At 50.8% G+C, this 19613-nt stretch overlaps 1 protein-coding gene across 2 annotated transcripts in view; it reads right to left on the bottom strand.

Annotated features, from left to right (window-relative positions):
- The window catches only part of ptpn9a (protein tyrosine phosphatase non-receptor type 9a), a 277337-nt gene extending 264017 nt beyond the window's left edge, over window positions 1–13320 (bottom strand). For both annotated transcript variants that reach the window (XM_038784520.1, XM_038784523.1), the window contains exons 1-2: window positions 13225–13320; window positions 5128–5293 (exon numbers count right to left, since the gene is read on the bottom strand). In XM_038784520.1, coding sequence (XP_038640448.1) covers window positions 5128–5285 — 158 coding nt within the window. In that variant the 5' untranslated portion in view covers window positions 5286–5293; window positions 13225–13320. The remainder of the gene's footprint in view (window positions 1–5127; window positions 5294–13224) is intronic.
- Between the last annotated feature and the right edge of the window lie 6293 nt (window positions 13321–19613).

Below are 19613 nucleotides of genomic sequence, written 5' to 3'. Positions count from 1 at the left end.
TTTTATCCTATTTAATGGGCAATTTAGCCAATCAACCTTCCCTGCACATTTTTGGGTTGTGGGGATGAGACCCACGCAAATACTGGGAGAATGTGCAAACTCCATGCGGACAGTGACCGGGGGCCGGGATCGAATCCGGATCCTCGGCGTCTTGAGGCAGCGGTGCTAACCACTGTGCCACTCCCTACTTGGTTGTAAAGTGCTTTCGGATCTACCAAGGTATGAAAGGCACTACATAAGTGCAAGCCTCTCTTCTTTTTTAATAACAGAGGGCAGTACCAAATAAAAGCTCTGCCACTAGAGAGGCAGCCATTAATGGGGACATGTCCTCAGGGGCCAATTGAGTTACAATCAGCAGTAATAGCTTTACGCATTTAAGATGCGGATGGTGGCATTTCCGCGCGATCCTGCTCATTCACCAGGACGAGGGCCAAGACTTGATCGATTAAATAAACAATCCCATTTCGCTTTCAGTTAATGTGCCTGTGGGGATTCAATTATCTGCTGTAACGGGAGATTCAAAAGCCGAGCCCATTATGCAATTGGACAGATTAATCATCCCTCCAGCAGTAATCGCAATCCCCTCCACCAAAGGGCAAGGCCAACTGGTCGAGAAACAGCTGAACAGTCAGAGAGTTGCCCATGAATCCACCTGTACCTAAAGCATGGGTGAAATTGGCCCCTTGATCAAGATCATAGCCCCCACCACCCAATCCGCCATAGAGATAACATAACTAGGAGCTGGAGTAGGCCATCTGGCCTCTCAAGGCTGCTCCACCATTCAATAAGATCATGGCTGAACCTTTTGTGGACTCAGCTCCACTTACCTGCCCGCTCACCTTTTATTCCTTCTCTGTTCAAAAATCGATCTACCTTTACCTTAAAAACATTTAACGAGGTAGCCTCAACTGCTTCACTGGAATTCCACAGATTCACAACCCTTTGGGCAAAGAGGTTCCTCCTAAACTCAGTCCTAAATCTGCTCCCGCTTATTTTGAGGTCCCTCTGCACAGCAGCAAGCTCTAATATTTTACCATTTAAATAACGGTCCATTTTGCGGTTATTCCTCCAAAAATGGATAACTCACATTTACCAACATCGTACTAGATCTGCGAGACTATTGTCTACTCACTTAAACTATCTATATCCCTCTGCAGACTTTTGTGTCCTCTGCACACTTGGATCTACCACTCATCTTAATGTCATCTGCGAACTTTGACACATTACACTTGGACCCCAACTCCAATCATCTATGGAAATTGTGAACAAATGCGGACCCAACACTGATCCCTGAGGCACATCACTAGCCACTGATCGCCAACCAGAAAAACACTTGTTTATCCCCATTCTTTGCTTTCTGTCAGTTAACCAATTCTCTATCTATGCTAATACGTTACCCGTAACGCCATGCACCTTTATCTTATGCAACAGCCTTTTGTGCAGCACAAATAGATGGGGCCAGTTCTGCATTGTGGCTACCTTTACCAATTTAATCTATCTGAATTTATCACTGAGCCAGTTGTTAACAACATTCTGCCCATCAGCACAGGAGGCTAGCTCCCTCTTCTTCTCACCCCTCCCATTTAGTTTATTTATGTTAATCAACTGTTGAGTTGCAGTCAGCCAATATAAGCAGCAAGGACTGTCGGGTCAGGTGAAACACAGTTAGATGCAGAGCAGAACTTCCTTGTTGCCACCCTGGGGTGTCTCGCCCCGTGTTGAATCACAGATGCCGTGGGTCTCAGCGTGCCAGTTAGGAACTGTACTGGGATGTCCCGGAATTATTTCACATTGGGCCCATACAGGTAGTGGACAATGTGATAAAGAACAATGCAGCACAGTTGAAAGAAGACAGAGAGTGGTAGTTGATGGGAAATGTTCAGAATGGAGTTCAGTTACGAGTGGCGTACCACAAGGATCTGTTCTGGGGCCGTTGCTGTTTGTCATTTTTATAAATGACCTAGAGGAGGGCGCAGAAGGATGGGTAAGTAAATTTGCAGACGACACTAAAGTCGGTGGAGTTGTAGACAGTGCGGAAGGATGTTGCAGGTTACAGAGGGACATAGATAAGCTGCAGAGCTGGGCTGAGAGGTGGCAAATGGAGTTTAATGTGGAGAAGTGTGAGGTGATTCACTTTGGAAAGAATAACAGGAATGCGGGATATTTGGCTAATGGTAAAATTCTTGGTAGTGTGGATGAGCAGAGGGATCTCGGTGTCCATGTACATAGATCCCTGAAAGTTGCCACCCAGGTTGATAGGGTTGTGAAGAAGGTCTATGGTGTGTTGGCCTTTATTGGTAGAGGGATTGAGTTCCGGAGCCATGAGGTCATGTTGCAGTTGTACAAAACTCTAGTACGGCCGCATTTGGAGTATTGCGTACAGTTCTGGTCGCCTCATTATAGGAAGGACGTGGAAGCTTTGGAACGGGTGCAGAGGAGATTTACCAGGATGTTGCCTGGTATGGAGGGAAGATCTTATGAGGGAAGGCTGAGGGACTTGAGGTTGTTTTCGTTAGAGAGAAGGTGGTTAAGAGGTGACTTAATAGAGGCATACAAAATGATCAGAGGGTTAGATAGGGTGGACAGCGAGAGCCTTCTCCCGCGGATGGGGGTGGCTAGCACGAGGGGACATAGCCTTAAATTGAGGGGTAATAGATATAGGACAGAGGTCAGAGGTGGGTTTTTTACGCAAAGAGTGGTGAGGCCGTGGAATGCCCTACCTGCAACAGTAGTGAACTCGCCAACATTGAGGGTATTTAAAAGTTTACTGGATAAGCATATGGATGATAAGGGCATAGTGTAGGTTAGATGGGCTTTAGTTTTTTTTTCCATGTCGGTGCAACATCGAGGGCCGAAGGGCCTGTACTGCGCTGTATTGTTCTATGTTCTATGAACAGGCCCTTCGGCCCTCCAAGCCTGCACCGATCAAGTGTCTGAACAAGACAAACTGCCTGTATCCTTCTATACCCTGTCTGTTCATGTGTCTATCCGGATAAGTCTTAAAGGTCGCTAACGTATCTGCCTCAACCACCTCACTTGGCCGTGCATTCCAGGCCACCACCACCCTCTGTGTAAAAAAACTTCCTCGCACATCTCCACTGAACCTTTCCCCCCTCACCCTGAACTTGTGCCCCATTGAAATTGTCATTTCGCCCTGGGAAAAAGCCTCCAACTGTTCACCCTATCCATACCCCTAATAATTTAATAAACTTCGATCAGGTCGCCCCCTCAGCCTCCGTGTTTCTCGGGAGAACAATCCCAGTTTATTCAATCTCTTCTCATAGCTAATACCCTCCATACCAGGCAACATCCTTTTCTGTACTCTCTCCAAAGCCTCCACGTCCTTCTGGTAGTGCGGTGACCAGAACTGGACACAGTATTCCAAATATGGCCGAAACAATTATAACATAATTTTCGAGTTTTTATACTCGATACCTCGCTCTGTGAAGGCAAGCATGCCATATGCTTTCTTTACCACCATTTCCACCTATGCTGCCACTTTTAAGGATCTGTGGACCTGCACACCCAGATCGCTCTGTGCCTCTGTGCTCCTGATGGTTCTGCCATTTATTTTATAGCTCCCACCTGAATTGGATCTACCATCTGGATGGGGTCAGCATCATCAGCATGGGCTGGATTTGAAGCAGGGCCTGGAGGTGAAAGGGCACCGTCTAGCCTTCTGCAGCAACCAGTTCCCTGGAGGTTGACTCCTCATTTGCGTTCTCCTGCCAAGGTCAGGAGAGCAGAGACCAACGTCATGATTGCTGAGGTACATCGGACTGCTCATTTCTGTTGGAGTACATATCATAGAATTGCACAGCACAAAGGAAGCCATTCAGCCCATCGAGTCTGTGCCAGTGCTTGCAAAGAGCAATTTAGTTGGCACAACCCCCAATTCCCTGCGATTTCTTTCTTCTGGAGTATTTGCCCAATTCCCTTTTAAAGGCTATTGTTAAATTTGTACCCAACCACCCGCTCAGGCATTGCATTTTAAATCCTAACCATTTATTGTGTAAAAACCTTTGTCTTTATGTCATCTATTTTTTTTAAATAAATTCAGAGTACCCAATTATTATTTTTTTCCAACTAAGGGACAATTTAGCGTGGCCAATCCACCTACCCCGCACATCTTTTGGGTTGCGAGGGTGAAACCCAGGCAGACACGGGGAGAATGTGCAAACTCCAGACAGTGACCCAGAGCCGGGGTCGAACCTGGGACCTCGGCGCCGTGACGCCACAGTGCTAACCACTGCGCCACCATGATGCCCTTTCCTCAGCGTCTTTATGTCATATATGGCTCTTATGCCAATACCTTCAACCTGTGCCCTCTGCTTATCAATCCTTAAATTAATGGAAACAGTTTCTTTCGATGCACTCTACCTCAAACCTTCATGATTTTGCACACCTCCCTCAGGTCTGCTCCAAGGAAAATAATCCCAGCTTCTCTCCACGTAACTGCAATCCCGAGTGTCCCCGGAACTATGCCAGGAGATCTCCTCTGCTCCTTCTCCAAAACCTTTACGTCCTTCCTGAAGTGAGGCACCCAGAACTGGGCAGTACTGCAGCTGAGGCTGAACAACGGTGGCCCCCACCCCTGCCCACCTCGATTGGCATTATGGGAACCCTGTCGCCTAGGTCACTCTGTACCTAGATTGGGAGACGCTTTGAGGCAACAGGTCACCAATAAATCAGCTAATCTGTTGCCAGGTGAGCTTACAAGCCAAAGGAAACAGACAGAAAGCAATCCGATTATTACCCCTCCCTTAATATCTGCCAAAACCCCAGGTAAATGAGAACGTGGAGAATTGACTCATTACCGTTATTATGGGATGGTGCACTAACTGCATCAACTGAGGGGGGGGGATAGAGCAGAAGCGCGAGTGAACACCAAACCCTCCCAGAATTTGCAATTGGGCTGGTTTAGCACAGTGGGCTAAACAGCTGGCTTGTACTACAGAACAAAGTCAGCAGCACGGGTTCAATTCCCGTACCGGCCTCCCCGAACAGGCGCCGGAATGTGGCAACTAGGGTATTTTCACAGTAACTTCATCAAAGCCTACTTGTGACAATAAGCGATTATTATTATTATTATTGACGTCATTGCTTTCCTTCAACCCAGTGACTTACGATTTTTGGATTTCCAGAAGTTTCCGCCTGCGCTCTGCCTGCTCCTGTGTGTTGGATTTGATTTTGTACTGGGCGAGACGTGGGTGGGGAGCGGCAATGCTGTTCAGGTCCTGAGAGACTGCAAAGCTGGAGGACAACACCCGACTTAATTCATCCATAGCGGCCCCTGCAAGAGGAAATCCCATTACAACATTTCGAAGAAGAGCAGGAGAGTTTGCCCCAGTGTCCTGTGCAATGTTTATCCCTCAATCAACATCACTCAAAGAGATCATCTCAAATCAACAGATAATCTGGTCATTATCATGTTGTTCTTTGTGGGAGCTTGCTGTGCGTAGGTTTCCTACGACAGTGACCACACTTCAAAGGTACATGATGTGCGGTAAAGCACTTTGGAACCTGGAAGTCGTGTCATGTGAATACCAGTGTGTTCTAAAGGAATGGGAGGCGAAGGGGATTAAGACACTAAAAGATTTGTTTCTTCGGGGTTGGATTGCAGGATTGAAGGAGTTGGAAGCGAAGTATGGGCTGGAGCAGGGAGAAATGTTTAGATACATGCAGGCTTGAGATTTTGCTAGAAAGGAGATACAGAGCTTCCCGGTGGAGCCGGCCTCCACATTGCTGGAGGAGGTGCTGACGACAGGGGGACTGGAGAAGGGGGTAGTGTTGGCTGTTTACGGAGCTATTTTGGAAGAGGAGAAGGCACCACTGGAAGGGATCAAAGCAAAGTGGGAGGAAGAATTGGGAGAGGATATGGAGGAGGGGTTCTGGTGTGAGATGCTCCGAAGATTAAACGCCTCCACCTCGTGCGCGAGGTTGGGGCTGGTACAGCTGAATATGGTATACAGAGCACACCTCACGTGAGCGAGGATGAGGCGATTCTTTGAAGGAGTAGAAGATGTGCGTGAACGTTGCCCCGCTAATCACGTTCATATGTTTTGGTCCTGTCCAAAGCTAGAGGATTATCGGAAGGAGGTTTTTAGGGTAATCTCTAAAGTGGTGCGCGTGAAACTGGACCTGGGCCCCCAGGAGGCCATATTTTGGGTGTCAGACCAGCCAGGGATGGTAACGGGTGCGGAGGCAGATGTTGTAGCCTTCGCCTCGTTCATTGCTCGAAGGCGGATCCTGATGGGTTGGAGAGCAGCCTCTCCACCCTGTGCCCTGGCATGGCGGGGGGACCTGTTGGAATTCTTGACTTTTGAGAAGGTTAAATTTGAACTGAGGGGAAGGATGGAGGGGTTCTCCAATTCATGGGCATTATTCATTATGCACTTTCAAGAACTGGATGACATTGAACATTAGTTTTGGGGGGGGGGGGGAAGAGAGAGAGAGAGAGAGACAGACAGAGAGACAGAGAGAGAGAGAGAGAGAGAGAGAGAAAAGGAGGAGGCTGTGTGTGTTAATGGTGACTATGGGTGATTCCTGATTCCTCGTTGTCATTTGTTTATGTGAACATGCGGGCTAACGTCTGGGGTTTGGTGGGAGGATGGGATCGTTGTTATTGATATGGGGATTGACATATTTGTTACTGATTATTGTTTATTGTTGGTGGGTGTAAATTTGGGAGAAAATCTGAAAAGGAGGAGAATAAAAGATATTTTTTTAAGAGGCTGCCTTTTGGGTGTTCGGGTGAACAAACGATGCTTCTCCTGAGCTGGATCTCTGGCTTTCCTGCAGCATCTGTAGACATGACGAGAGCACAGGAACCAAACCTCCACCAGTGACAGTGCGAGAGGACAGGCTCCAAACCTCCATCAGTGACAGTGCGAGAGGACAGGCTCCAAACCTCCACCAGTGACAGCCCGAGGGGACAGGCACCAAACCTCCACCAGCGACAGCGCGAGAGGACAGGCACCAAACCTCCACCAGCGACAGCCCGAGGGGGCAGGCACCAAACCTCCACCAGTGACAGCCCGAGGGGACAGGCACCAAACCTCCACCAGCGACAGCGCGAGAGGACAGGCACCAAACCTCCACCAGCGACAGCCTGAGGGGTCAGGCACCAAACCTCCACCAGTGACAGCGCAAGAGGGCAGACACCAAAGCTCCACCAGTGACAGTGCGAGGGGGCAGGCACCAAACCTCCACCAGTGACAGTGCGAGGGGGCAGACACCAAACCTCCACCAGTGACAGTGCGAGGGGGCAGACACCAAACCTCCACCAGTGACAGCGCGGGAGGGCAGACACCAAACCTCCACCAGTGACAGCCCGAGGGGACAGGCACCAAACCTCCACCAGCGACAGCCCGAGAGGGCAGGCACCAAACCTCCACCAGTGACAGCCCGAGGGGACAGGCACCAAACCTCCACCAGCGACAGCGCGAGAGGACAGGCACCAAACCTCCACCAGCGACAGCCTGAGGGGTCAGGCACCAAACCTCCACCAGTGACAGCGCAAGAGGGCAGACACCAAAGCTCCACCAGTGACAGTGCGAGGGGGCAGGCACCAAACCTCCACCAGTGACAGTGCGAGGGGGCAGACACCAAACCTCCACCAGTGACAGTGCGAGGGGGCAGACACCAAACCTCCACCAGTGACAGCGCGGGAGGGCAGACACCAAACCTCCACCAGTGACAGCCCGAGGGGACAGGCACCAAACCTCCACCAGCGACAGCCCGAGAGGGCAGGCACCAAACCTCCACCAGTGACAGCGCGAGAGGGCAGACACCAAACCTCCACCAGTGACAGTGCGAGAGGACAGGCACCAAACCTCCACCAGTGACAGCGCGAGAGGACAGGCACCAAACCTCCACCAGTGACAGCCCGAGGGGGCAGACACCAAACCTCCACCAGTGACAGCCCGAGGGGGCAGGTACCAAACCTCCATCAGTGACAGTGCGAGGGGGCAGGTACCAAACCTCCATCAGTGACAGTGCGAGGGGGCAGACACCAAACCTCCATCAGTGACAGCCCGAGGGGTCAGACACCAAACCTCCACCAGTGACAGCCCGAGGGGGCAGACACCAAACCTCCACCAGTGACAGCGCGAGGGGACAGGCACCAAAGCTCCACCAGTGACAGTGCGAGGGGGCAGGCACCAAACCTCCACCAGTGACAGCCCGAGGGGGCAGACACCAAACCTCCACCAGTGACAGCCCGAGGGGGCAGGTGCCAAACCTCCACCAGTGACAGCGCGAGAGGGCAGGCACCAAACCTCCATCAGTGACAGTGCGAGGGGGCAGACACCAAACCTCCACCAGTGACAGCGCGAGAGGGCAGACACCAAACCTCCACCAGTGACAGCGCGAGAGGGCAGGCACCAAACCTCCACCAGTGACAGCGTCTGAGGGCAGGCACCAAACCTCCACCAGTGACAGCCCGAGGGGGCAGACACCAAACCTCCATCAGTGACAGTGCGAGGGGACAGGCACCAAACCTCCACCAGTGACAGCGCGAGGGGACAGGCACCAAACCTCCACCAGTGACAGCCCGAGGGGGCAGACACCAAACCTCCACCAGTGACAGCCCGAGGGGACAGGCACCAAACCTCCACCAGTGACAGCCTGAGGGGACAGGCACCAAACCTCCACCAGTGACAGCCCGAGGGGTCAGACACCAAACCTCCACCAGTGACAGCCCGAGAGGACAGACACCAAACCTCCACCAGTGACAGTGCGAGGGGGCAGGCACCAAACCTCCACCAGTGACAGCCCGAGGGGGCAGGCACGAAACCTCCACCAGTGACAGCGCGAGAGGACAGGCACCAAACCTCCATCAGTGACAGTGCGAGGGGGCAGACACCAAACCTCCACCAGTGACAGCCCGAGGGGGCAGACACCAAACCTCCACCAGTGACAGCCCGAGGGGGCAGACACCAAACCTCCACCAGTGACAGCGCAAGAGGACAGGCACCAAACTTCCATCAGTGACAGTCCGAGGGGACAGGCACCAAACCTCCACCAGTGACAGCGCGAGAGGACAGGCACCAAACCTCCATCAGTGACAGCGACTGAGGGCAGGCACCAAACCTCCACCAGTGACAGCCCGATGGGCCAGGCACCAAACCTCCACCAGTGACAGCCCGAGGGGGCAGACACCAAACCTCCATCAGTGACAGCCCGAGGGGGCAGACACCAAACCTCCATCAGTGACAGTGCGAGGGGGCAGACACCAAACCTCCACCAGTGACAGCCTGAAAGTGGCCACAGGGAAGCTGCACAAACTGGAGCGAATGAAGATTTTAACCATGTGGGAAAGACCATGCTTCCAATCGCATCTTTTAAGGGATCGGTGGACAAATATTTGTAGCAGAGGAAGATAGAGAGCCTAAACGAGAGAGCAGGATCATCAGGATAGTTTAATTGCTGTGCAACATAAGCTGCAGGTTTCATCACTGACCAATGCTCAGTATACCTTGTATTTGAAATGAAATGAAAATCGCTTATTGTCACGAGTAGGCTTCAATGAAGTTACTGTGAAAAGCCCCTCGTCGCCACATTCCGGCGCCTGTCCGGGGAGGCTGGTACGGGAATCGAACCGTGCTGCTGGCCTATTTTAAAAGCCAGCGATTTAGCCTGGTGAGCTAAACCAGCCCCCTTATTTACAGAGCACCCTTAACATGATCTAATATCCCAAGATGTCTCACAGGAGCCTGGACATTAAGCCATACAAGGTGATACTGATGGTCAAAAACTTGCTCAAAGGGGTAGATTTTAAAGAGCGTCTAAAAGGAGGAAAGAGAGGCAGCGAGGTGTTGGGAGGGAATTCATGAGTTTAGAGCCCAGGCAACTGGAGGCACAGCCAACAATAACAGAACAAATAAAATAGATGGACCAGCTGCTAAATTGGAGTTGTACTTCCGTCTTGCCAATAACTGGCTGGGGCAAAGTTATGCTTGTCCAGTACTTGGGTTCAGATACTTCAGTGGCAGTGAAAGATTTGAGAGAGACGGTGGGTATTCTCACTGTACATGCAAAAATAGTACTTTCAGTCACCAAAGGACCATATGCATCAAGGGCCAGTTTAACTCAGTGGGCTAGACAGCTGGTTTGTACTGCAGAACAAGGCCAGCAGCGGGTTCAATTCCCGTACCAGCTTACCAAAACAGGCAGTGGAATGTGGCGACTACGGGCTTTTCACAGTAACTTCATACTTGTGACAATAAAATATTTTTTTTTTTTGTAAATGAGATCATTAAAAAAAAGATTAGAGTACCCAATTAATGCTTTCCATTTAAGGGGCAATTTAGCATGGCCAATTCACCTACCCTGCACATCTTTGGGTTGTGGGGGCAAAACCCACGCAAAGACGGGGAGAATGTGCAAACTCCACACGGACAGTAACCCAGGGCCGGGATCGAACCTGGGACCTCGGCGCCGAGAGGCTGCAGGGTTAACCCACTGAGCCACCGTGCTGCCCCCAGTGATAGATCCTTGGAGAATACCAGCTGTGATGGTGTCAGAGCTGAAAGGGAGCACGTTGCAAGTGTACTCTGACTACAATTAGATAGGTGAGAGCATTCCCACCCTGGGAATGTTGTCCCATTCCCAGCTGGACAACAGTGGAGAGGCATTGGAGAAGGATGGTGCAATCAACTGCGTCAAAGGCTGCAGACTGGTCAGGAAGGACAAGGGGGGTAAGTTTACTGTTTGTCACAGTCACATCGCTGGTCATTCGTGACACCGATAAAGAGCAATTTCAGCAGTGTGTCTGGGTTGGAGATATAGGAGTTCAGGAATGGTGGGAACAGATCAGAGAGGCAACAGCACCTTCATACTTTGGAGAGGAACGGGAATTGAAGATAGGACAGTAGCCTGCAAGAACAATAAAAAGTTGTTTCTTTTTGAGTAGAGGGATAATGATTGCAGGACCGAGAGAGAACGATTAACAATATCAGCTAACTGGGCAGCACAGTGGCGCAGAGCGTTAGCCCTGCTGCCTCACGGCGTCGAGGTCCCAGGTTCGATCCCGGCTCTGGGTCACTGTCCGTGTGGAGTTTGCACATTCTCCCTGTGTTTGCGAGGGTTTGTGTGCAGGTTAGGTGGATTGGCCACCCTGAATTGCCCCTTAATTGGAAAAAATGAATTGGGTACTCTAAATTTTTTTTTAAAACACAATATCAGCTAACATGGGAACCTGGAGTGGAAATCGTGTGGTCCGCAGTTTAGTGGGAACACTATCAAGGGAATAGGAGACGGATCTCACAGACAAGATGAGTTTGGAGGGAGCATAAGGAGAGAAACTAAAGAAAGATGAGAGTTCAGGGCTCGGGCACAGGGGGAGGCGTGGAGAATGTTTGGGCGAATGGAAGGCAGGGAAGTGGCAGCTAATCAAATGAACTCAATCTTGGTGATAAAGAGCTTTTCGCACTTATTGTCGGAGATGAGGCTGGTGACGGGGGTGGTGGGGAGGAGGGATTTAAGGAGATGGCATATTGTACTGAAACATAAGTTGGGGGTTAGCTTTGCATCCCAAGATTTCATAGAATTTACAGTGCAGAAGGAGGCCATTCGGCCCATTGGGAAAGAGCATCTTACTTAAGCCCACACCTCCACCCTATCCCAGTAACCCCACCGAACCTTTTTTGGACACTAAAGGCAATTTATCATGGCCAATGCACCTAACCTGCACATCTTTGGACTGTGGGAGGAAATAGGAGCACCCGGAGGAAATACATGCAGACACGGGGAGAATGTGCCGACTCCACACAAAGACCCAGCCGGGATTCAAAATTGGCACCCTGGAGCTGAGGCAACAGTGCTAACCACTGTGCTACCATGCCACCCTGTTTATCATGGAACTGTGAGCCGTTTTAGCAGATGAGAGCAGCACCCGTTTGTGCCGTACGTGCTGGAGCCAGAGCCGGCTGGAGCCAGAGCCATATCACATGATATTGTGATGGCTGTCCGCCATCTCCTCCCAAGCCTGCATCACGTGGAGGTCAGGGAGCAGAGATTTGTTTTTAAATTTAGAGGCACCCGATTCATTTTTTTATCCCCAATGGGATAAAAATTTTAGCGCAGCCAAGCCACCTACCCTGCGCATCTTTGCATTGTGGGGGGGTGAGACTCACGCAGACATGGGGAGAACGTGCAAACGCAACACGGACAGTGACCCGTGGGCCGGGATTCAATCCGGGTCCTCGTCGACGTGAGGCAGCAGTGCTAACCACTGCACCACCACGCCGGTCAGGGAGCGGAGATTTTTTCTTTTAAATTTAGAATACCCAATTATTTTTTTCCCAATTAAGGGGCAATTTAGCGTGGCCAATCCACCTACCCTGCACATCTTTGGGTTGTGGGGGCGAAACCCACGCAGATACGGGGAAGAATGTGCAAAATCCACACGGACAGTAACCCAGGACCGGGATTCAGACCCAGGTCCTCGGCGCCGTGAGGTAGCAGTGTGCCACGGTGCGGTCCCCAGGGAGCGGAGATGAAATGAGAATCGCTTATTGTCACAAGTAGGCTGCAAATGAAGTTACTGTGAAAAGCCCCTAGTCGCCACATTCCGGCGCCTGTTCGGGGAGGCTGGTACAGGAACTGAACCATGCTGCTACTGGCCTGCTTTCAAAGTCAGTGATTTAGCCCGGTGCTGAGGGGGTGTACGCAGGCTGACTCAACTTGTGAAACAGTGCAAGGGGCACTTTGACCTGCAAGGGGTGTTGGGGGTGGATTCTGGTGATCCCAACTCTTTGGTGGCCACGGTGAGCAGGCTCACAAGAAAAACACAATGCAGCAAAGGCCAGAGGACACTTCCAGGTTCAGTCTCTCCTTCATTGCTGTAGAAATGAGGGACAATAGGCATCCCTTGTGTGTGTGTGGGGGGGGGGGGGGGGGGGGGGGGTCAAAATAAGAGACAATCCCTTAAAATACAGGCTATTTGGTCACCTTGACTGTACACCTTGGGTGGAGGGGGGTCCAGGGTGGGTTTAATCACTCAGCAATGCTGGCTTAAGGATTGCCTCGAAAAAAGACATTGAAACAGAAGGAGCCATTTTCCCTGCCAGTTGCTTCAAATGCGAAGTGGTTTTACAGCTCGCTCACTGAAACGGACTGATTCAGTGCAAGCACGTTCGCTTTCCCCCCGCCCTCCCGCGGTAATTCTTCGTCTGAAATCAGTGGTTAATATTTCAAGGCCTGACTTTTGCTGCCACTCACCAGACTCCCTGCTCCCAACGATGCTGCGGGTGGCCGACCAGCCGCTCACTCCCTGCACACGCTGCCGCTAACAGGGCGGAGGGTGGCCAACCGGCTGCTTTCCCGGAATCCACAGCTTCCCCCCCCAAATTGTCCAGGGATAAAATAAAGTACCTTTTAAAAACAAATACACACACACACAATAAGGGGAGGGGGGGGGGGGGGGGTCACGGTGGCACAGTTGGTAGCACGTCTGCCTCACAGTGTCAGGGTCCCAGGTTCAATTCCACGCTGGGTCACTGTCTGTGCGGAGTCTGTACGTTCTCCCCGTGTGTGCGTGGGTTTCCTCCGGATGCTCCGGTTTCTTCCCACAGTCCAAAGACGTGCAGTTTGGGTGGATTGGCCTGGATAAATTGCCCTTAGTGTCCCAAAAGGTTATTTGGGGTTACTGGGTAACGGGCATAGGGTGGAGGCGTGGGCTTAAGTGTGGTGCTCTTGCCAAGGGCCGGTGCAGACTAGATGGGCCGAAAGGCCTCCTTCTGCACTGTGAATTCTGAGTCTGCACGTTCTCCCCGTGTTTGCTTGGGTTTCCCCACAAGTCTCCAAAGACGTGATGTTAGGTAATTTGGACATTCTGAATTCTCCCTCCATATACCCAAACAGGCGCCGGAATGTGGCGACTAGGAGCTTTTCACAGTAACTTCATAATAATAATCTTTTATTGTCACAAGTAGGCTTACATTGCAATGAAGTTACCGTGAAAAGCCTCTAGTCGCCACATTCCGGCATCTGTTCAGGTACACGGAGGAAGAATTCAGAATTTCCAAATTACCTATCAGCACGTCTTTCGGGACTAGTAGGAGGAAACCGGAGTACCTGGAGGAAACCCATGCAGACACGGGGAGAACGTGCAGACTCCGCACAGACACTGACCCAAGCCGGGAATCGAAGCTGGAACCCTGGTGCTGTGAAGCCACAGTGCTACCGTGCTGCCCTGCTTGGCAGTGTTAATGAAAGCCCACTTGTAACAATAAAGATTTAAAATAAAGTACCTTAAAAAAACACACACACACAATAAGGACGGCACGGTCACATAGTGGTTAGCACTTCTGCCTCACAGCGCCAGGCAGGGCCTGCTCAAGGCACCGGCAACTCGGGCAGTCGCCCGGGGCGCCATGTGCTAGGGGGCGCCAGACTCGGGTCCCGCGCATGCGCAGTTGGGCCGGCGCCAACCAGCGCATGCGCGGTGGCTGCCCTCCCCCAGGGCGCCACCCCCCCGGTCCGCCCCCCCGCTCGTTCCGCCCCCCCCGCCCACCCCCCTCGGGTCCCCGCCCCCCGCCCCCCCTCGGGTCCGCCCCCCCTCAGGTCCGCCCCCCCCCCCGCCCCCCCTCAGGTCCGCCCCCCTCGGGTCCGCCCCCCCTCGGCCCCGCCGCCTCCGCCCCACCCCCACGGCTCCGCCCCGCCCCCCCTCCCCCCCCCCCAGCCCCCCCCCCCCCCCCCCCCAGCCCCAGGGCGCCGAAGTTCAGCTTGCCCGGGGCGCCAGCAACCCTAGGGCCGGTGCCGGCGCCAGGGACCCGGGTTCAATTCCAACCTGGAGTGACTTTCTGTGTGGAGTTTGCACATTCTCCCCATTTCCTGTGCCGTTTTCCTTCGGGTGCTCTGGTTTCCTCCCACAGTCCAAAGATGTGCGAGTTAGTTGGTTAGGTTAGGTGGGGTTACGGTGATAGGGCGTGGGCCTGGTGGGGTGCTCCTTCGGAGGCTCGGTGCAGGCTTGATGGGCCAAATGGCCTCCTTCTGTACTGTGGGGATTCTATGATAGGCTGAGCACAATAGGGGCTGGTTTAGCACACTGGGCTAAATCGCTGGCTTTTAAGGCAGGCCAGCGGCACGGTTCAATTCCCGTACCAGCCTCCCCGAACAGGCGCTGGAATGTGGCGACTAGGGGCTTTTCACAGCAACTTCATTGAAGCCTACTCGTGACAATGGGCAATTTTCATTTCATTTCAAAATAAACTAATTAATCAGTGCACATTGTGTCCAGACAACATATTTCTGGAGTCAATTATGCAGTGCAGGCCAACAGGCTTCATATGAACTTCCTGTCAAACTCCAAACTTCCCAGCATATGGAACAAATGAAGTTGGAAAGCTCACTCAGGAATCAAGTTGCATAGTCAGGACAGGCTGAAGAAATGCTACATGGCGTGAGCAAGCAGTTTTCATCCTCGCCAACGTGAGTGCCGTTGTCAGACATGGCATGGCATTTATTTCCCATTCCGAGATTCAGCGAGGAAGATTGATTCACTTGAGGAGCTTGCTGAGGTCAAGTTGAAGCCGGTTACCATGCCAACCATCAATGTAGGCCTGGAGGCACAGTTAAGCCACTGTGTGAGGAAGGCAAGTTTCCTCTCCTAAAGGACATTCGAGGGCCACTTGCAGTTTTTAACGACAGCTGCCTGTTCATGTTTTACCGAGTCTGACTTTTTATTTCCAGAATTTTGTTTTACAACTGAATTCAAACTCTTTTCTTGCCATGTAGAGGACTGATTTCAATTTCTCTGGATTGCTAGTTCAGAACATGACCACCATTCTTTACATTGATAGGGTGATAGCACTCTGCAATGAGGGAAGATGACGGGTACATTATAGAACAGTACAGCACAGAACAGGCCCTTCGGCCCTCAATGTTGTGCCGAGCCATGATCACCCTACTCAAACCCACGTATCCACCCTATACCCGTAACCCAACAACCCCCCCGTAACCTTACTTTTATTAGGACACTACGGGCAATTTTAGCATGGCCAATCCACCTAACCCGCACATCTTTGGACTGTGGGAGGAAACCGGAGCACCCGGAGGAAACCCACGCACACAGGGGGAGGACGTGCAGACTCCACACAGACAGTGACCCAGCCGGGAATCGAACCTGGGACCCTGGAGCTGTGAAGCATTTATGCTAACCACCATGCTACCCTGCTGCCCCTGTAGATTCAGAAGCCCATACGAAATAGGAGCAGGAGTGGACCATTCGGCCCTTCCAGCCTGTTTGCCATTCCATAGGTTCATGATCTGATTGTGGCTTTAACTCCACTTTCCAGCCTGACCCGGTAACCCTTGTCGCCCAAAGGTCCATCTAAACTCAGCCTTGTATGTAGTCAATGACCCACCTCCACAGATTCACTGCTCTCTGAGAGGAAATTCCTCCTCATCACCAAGAGGATTTGAGTACAGGAGTAGGGGTGTTTTGATGCAGTTACTCAGGGCCTTTGTGAGGCCACACCTTGAGTATTGTGTGCAGTTTTGGTCTCCTAGTTTGAGGAAGGATATTCTTGATATTGAGGGTGTCCAGCGAAGGTTCACCAGACTAATTCCCGGGATGGCAGGACTGACAGATGAAGAAAGACTGGGTCGACTGGGCTGGTACTCACGGGGGTTTGGAAGAATGAGAGGAGATCTCATAGAAACATATAAAATCCTGATTGGACTGGACAGGCGAGATGCAGGAAGAATGTTCCTGATGTTGGGGACGTCCAGGACTAGGGGTCACAGCCCAAGAATAAAGGGTAAGCCATTAGATGAGGAAGAACTTCTTCTCTCAGAGTTCTGAAATAGCTACCCACAGAAAGCTGTTGGAGCCAGTACATTGGATATATTCAAGAGGGAGCTGGACGTGGCCCTTGCAGCTAAAGGGATATGGAGAGAAAGCGAGTGTGGGATACTGAATTTGCATGATCAGCCATGATCATATTGAATGGTGGTGCAGGCTCGAAGGACCGAATGGCCTACTCCTTCACCGATTTTCTATCATATATTGGAGATCCCTTATTTTGAATCTGTGCCACCCTAGTTCTAAATTCCCTAGTTCCCTCTCGGGTAAACATCTTCTCAGCATTTACCATGTCAACCGCACAAAATGTTGTTTTAATAAGATCCCCTCCCATTCTTCTAAACGCCAACAAGTTTAGGCTCAACTTTTCCTCACAAGAAAACCTCTTCATCCGAGGACAGAACCTAATGCACCTCCTCTGAACGGCCCCCAAAGCAAGTATACCCATCCTTAGAACAGGAGATCAGAATGGTACGTAGTCCTCTATTTGCAGTGTCACCAATGCCCTGCACAGCAGTAGCACGATTTCCTTACTTTTATACTTCATACACCTTGGCAATAAAGGCCAAGATTTCATTTACCTTCCTAATTACTTGCTGTACCTGCTCGCTAACGTTTTGTGACTTGTGTATGAGTACACCCAGATCCCTCTGAACTGCAGCATGTCAGTCTCTCTCCATTTATGTAATATGCTTTCTATTTGGATATCAGGGGTTATTGGGGGGGGGGGGGGGGGGGGGGGGGGGGGGGTGTGAAGAGGCAGGAGAATGGGGATGAGAAACATATCAGCCACCAACGGGACCGCCAGTCAGCAGCACCTAGAGTGCGCAAGAGGACACTGGGACAGTCAGCAGCTTAATGTCAAAGGAGAAACACAAGTTCATTAGTTGGTGAGAAACTTGTTCGGGAAGGTCCAGTAGCTGAGAATTAGAAAAATGTACATTTCAGAAAGGAAAACGAAGAGGGAATAACTGGATTTTGATTTTAGCTTGGACCGTAAGATATTGGGATCAGGGTATTAAATTTGATGATCAGCCATAACGAATGGCAGAAGAGGCTGAAAGGATTAAATGCCCTCCTCCTGCTTCTATTTTCATTTGTATGTTTTTATAAACAGGAATATTTTTCTCTCCCCCACAGATGCTGCCAGATCTGCTGAGATTTTCCAGCATTTTCTCTTTCGTTCCAGATTCCAGCATCCGCAGTCATTTGTTTGTATAGGAATATTTTTCTTTTATAAATTTTAGAGTACCCAATCCCTCCCCCTCCCATTTAAGGGGCAATTTAGGGTGGCTAATTCACCCACTCTGTACATTTTTGGGTTTGGGGGCGAGACCTATGCAGAGAATGTGCAAACTCCACATGGACAGTGACCCGGAGCCGGGATCAAACCCAGGTTCCCAGCGCAGTAGTACTAACCACCCCAAGAACATTTTTCTAGTCTATACATCCTATCATTATGTCTGGGGAACTCTGTCCTGGGATTATCACATCCGAGGTGCTCCTGGTGTTCTGGAAGATCATATGTGCAGGAGGTACTTCTGGCTGAGCAGCTCTGACAGCTTCTGGTTGGATGCGTTACATCCGAACTGGAATGGGATCAACATTCTCACACACAGGTTTGCTAGTGCTGATAGGGCAGATTTAAAATTGGCAGGGATCCCTGCTGCCTTATGGCACTGAGTCCCAGGTTCGATCCCGGCTCTGGGTCACCGTCCGTGTGGAGTTTGCATTCTCCCCGCGTTTGCGTGGGTTTCACCCCCACAACCCAGAGATGTACAGGGTAGGTGGATTGAACAAGCCAAATTGCCCAAAAATTAATGAATTGGATACTCTAAATTTTTTTTTAAATTGCCTGCGATATGGGATCCTGACAACTAGCTCAGATGGGGAGAGGAGATGGAATTAGAAATTACAATGCCAGTGAGTCTGAAAATCAGAGGAAACAGGTGAGATATGAAAGTCTAAAACAAGGTTAAATTGGATGCATTTAAATGGAAGGAGCCCGAGGTGTAAGGCAGACAAGCTGAGGGCATAGATAGGCATGTGGGAGTTTGATATCACAGCTAGGACAGAGGCTTGGTTGAAAGATGGGCAGCACTGTTGCTTCATAGCACCAGGGTAGATTCCCGGCTTGGGTCAGTCTTTATGGAGACTGCACGTTCTGCCCGTGTCTGCGTGGGTTTCCTCCCACAAGTCCCGAAAGATATGCTGGTAGGTCATTTGGACACCGAATTCTCCCGTGTATTTGACAGGCACCAGAGTGTGGCAACTAGGAGCTTTTCACAGTAACTTCATTGCAATATTAATGTAACCCTACTCATGACAAGGATTGGCAGCTTATCATTCCTAGTTACAAGGTATTCAGATGAGATAGGAATAGAAATTAGGTCATAGTATTGATCAAGGAATCAATTATCACAGTGAGGTGGGAACGTATCTTGGAAGCATCAAATGAGACCATACGGAGAGCAGCACGGTGGCAGAGTGGTTAGCATTGCTGCCTACGGCACTGAGGACCTGGGTCACTGTCCGTGTGGAGTTTGAACATTCTCCCCGTGTCTGTGTGGGTTTCACCCCCACAACCCAAAGATGTGCAAGATAGGTAGATTGGCTATGCTAAATTGCCCCTTAATTGGAAAAAATAATTGGGTACTCTAATTTTTTTTATAAAAATGAGACCATATGGGTAGAAACAAAAAACACAAACAGGCAAACACACCGCTGGTCATGTACTATAAGCACTAAGTCAGGGAGACACGAGAGGATCAAACTGCTATGGGCTGGAAAATGGCATTTGAGT

This window comes from Scyliorhinus canicula, chromosome 24 (genome assembly GCF_902713615.1).
Source record: "Scyliorhinus canicula chromosome 24, sScyCan1.1, whole genome shotgun sequence".
Lineage (NCBI taxonomy): Eukaryota > Metazoa > Chordata > Chondrichthyes > Carcharhiniformes > Scyliorhinidae > Scyliorhinus > Scyliorhinus canicula.
This window is presented reverse-complemented; position numbering and strand designations above follow the sequence as displayed.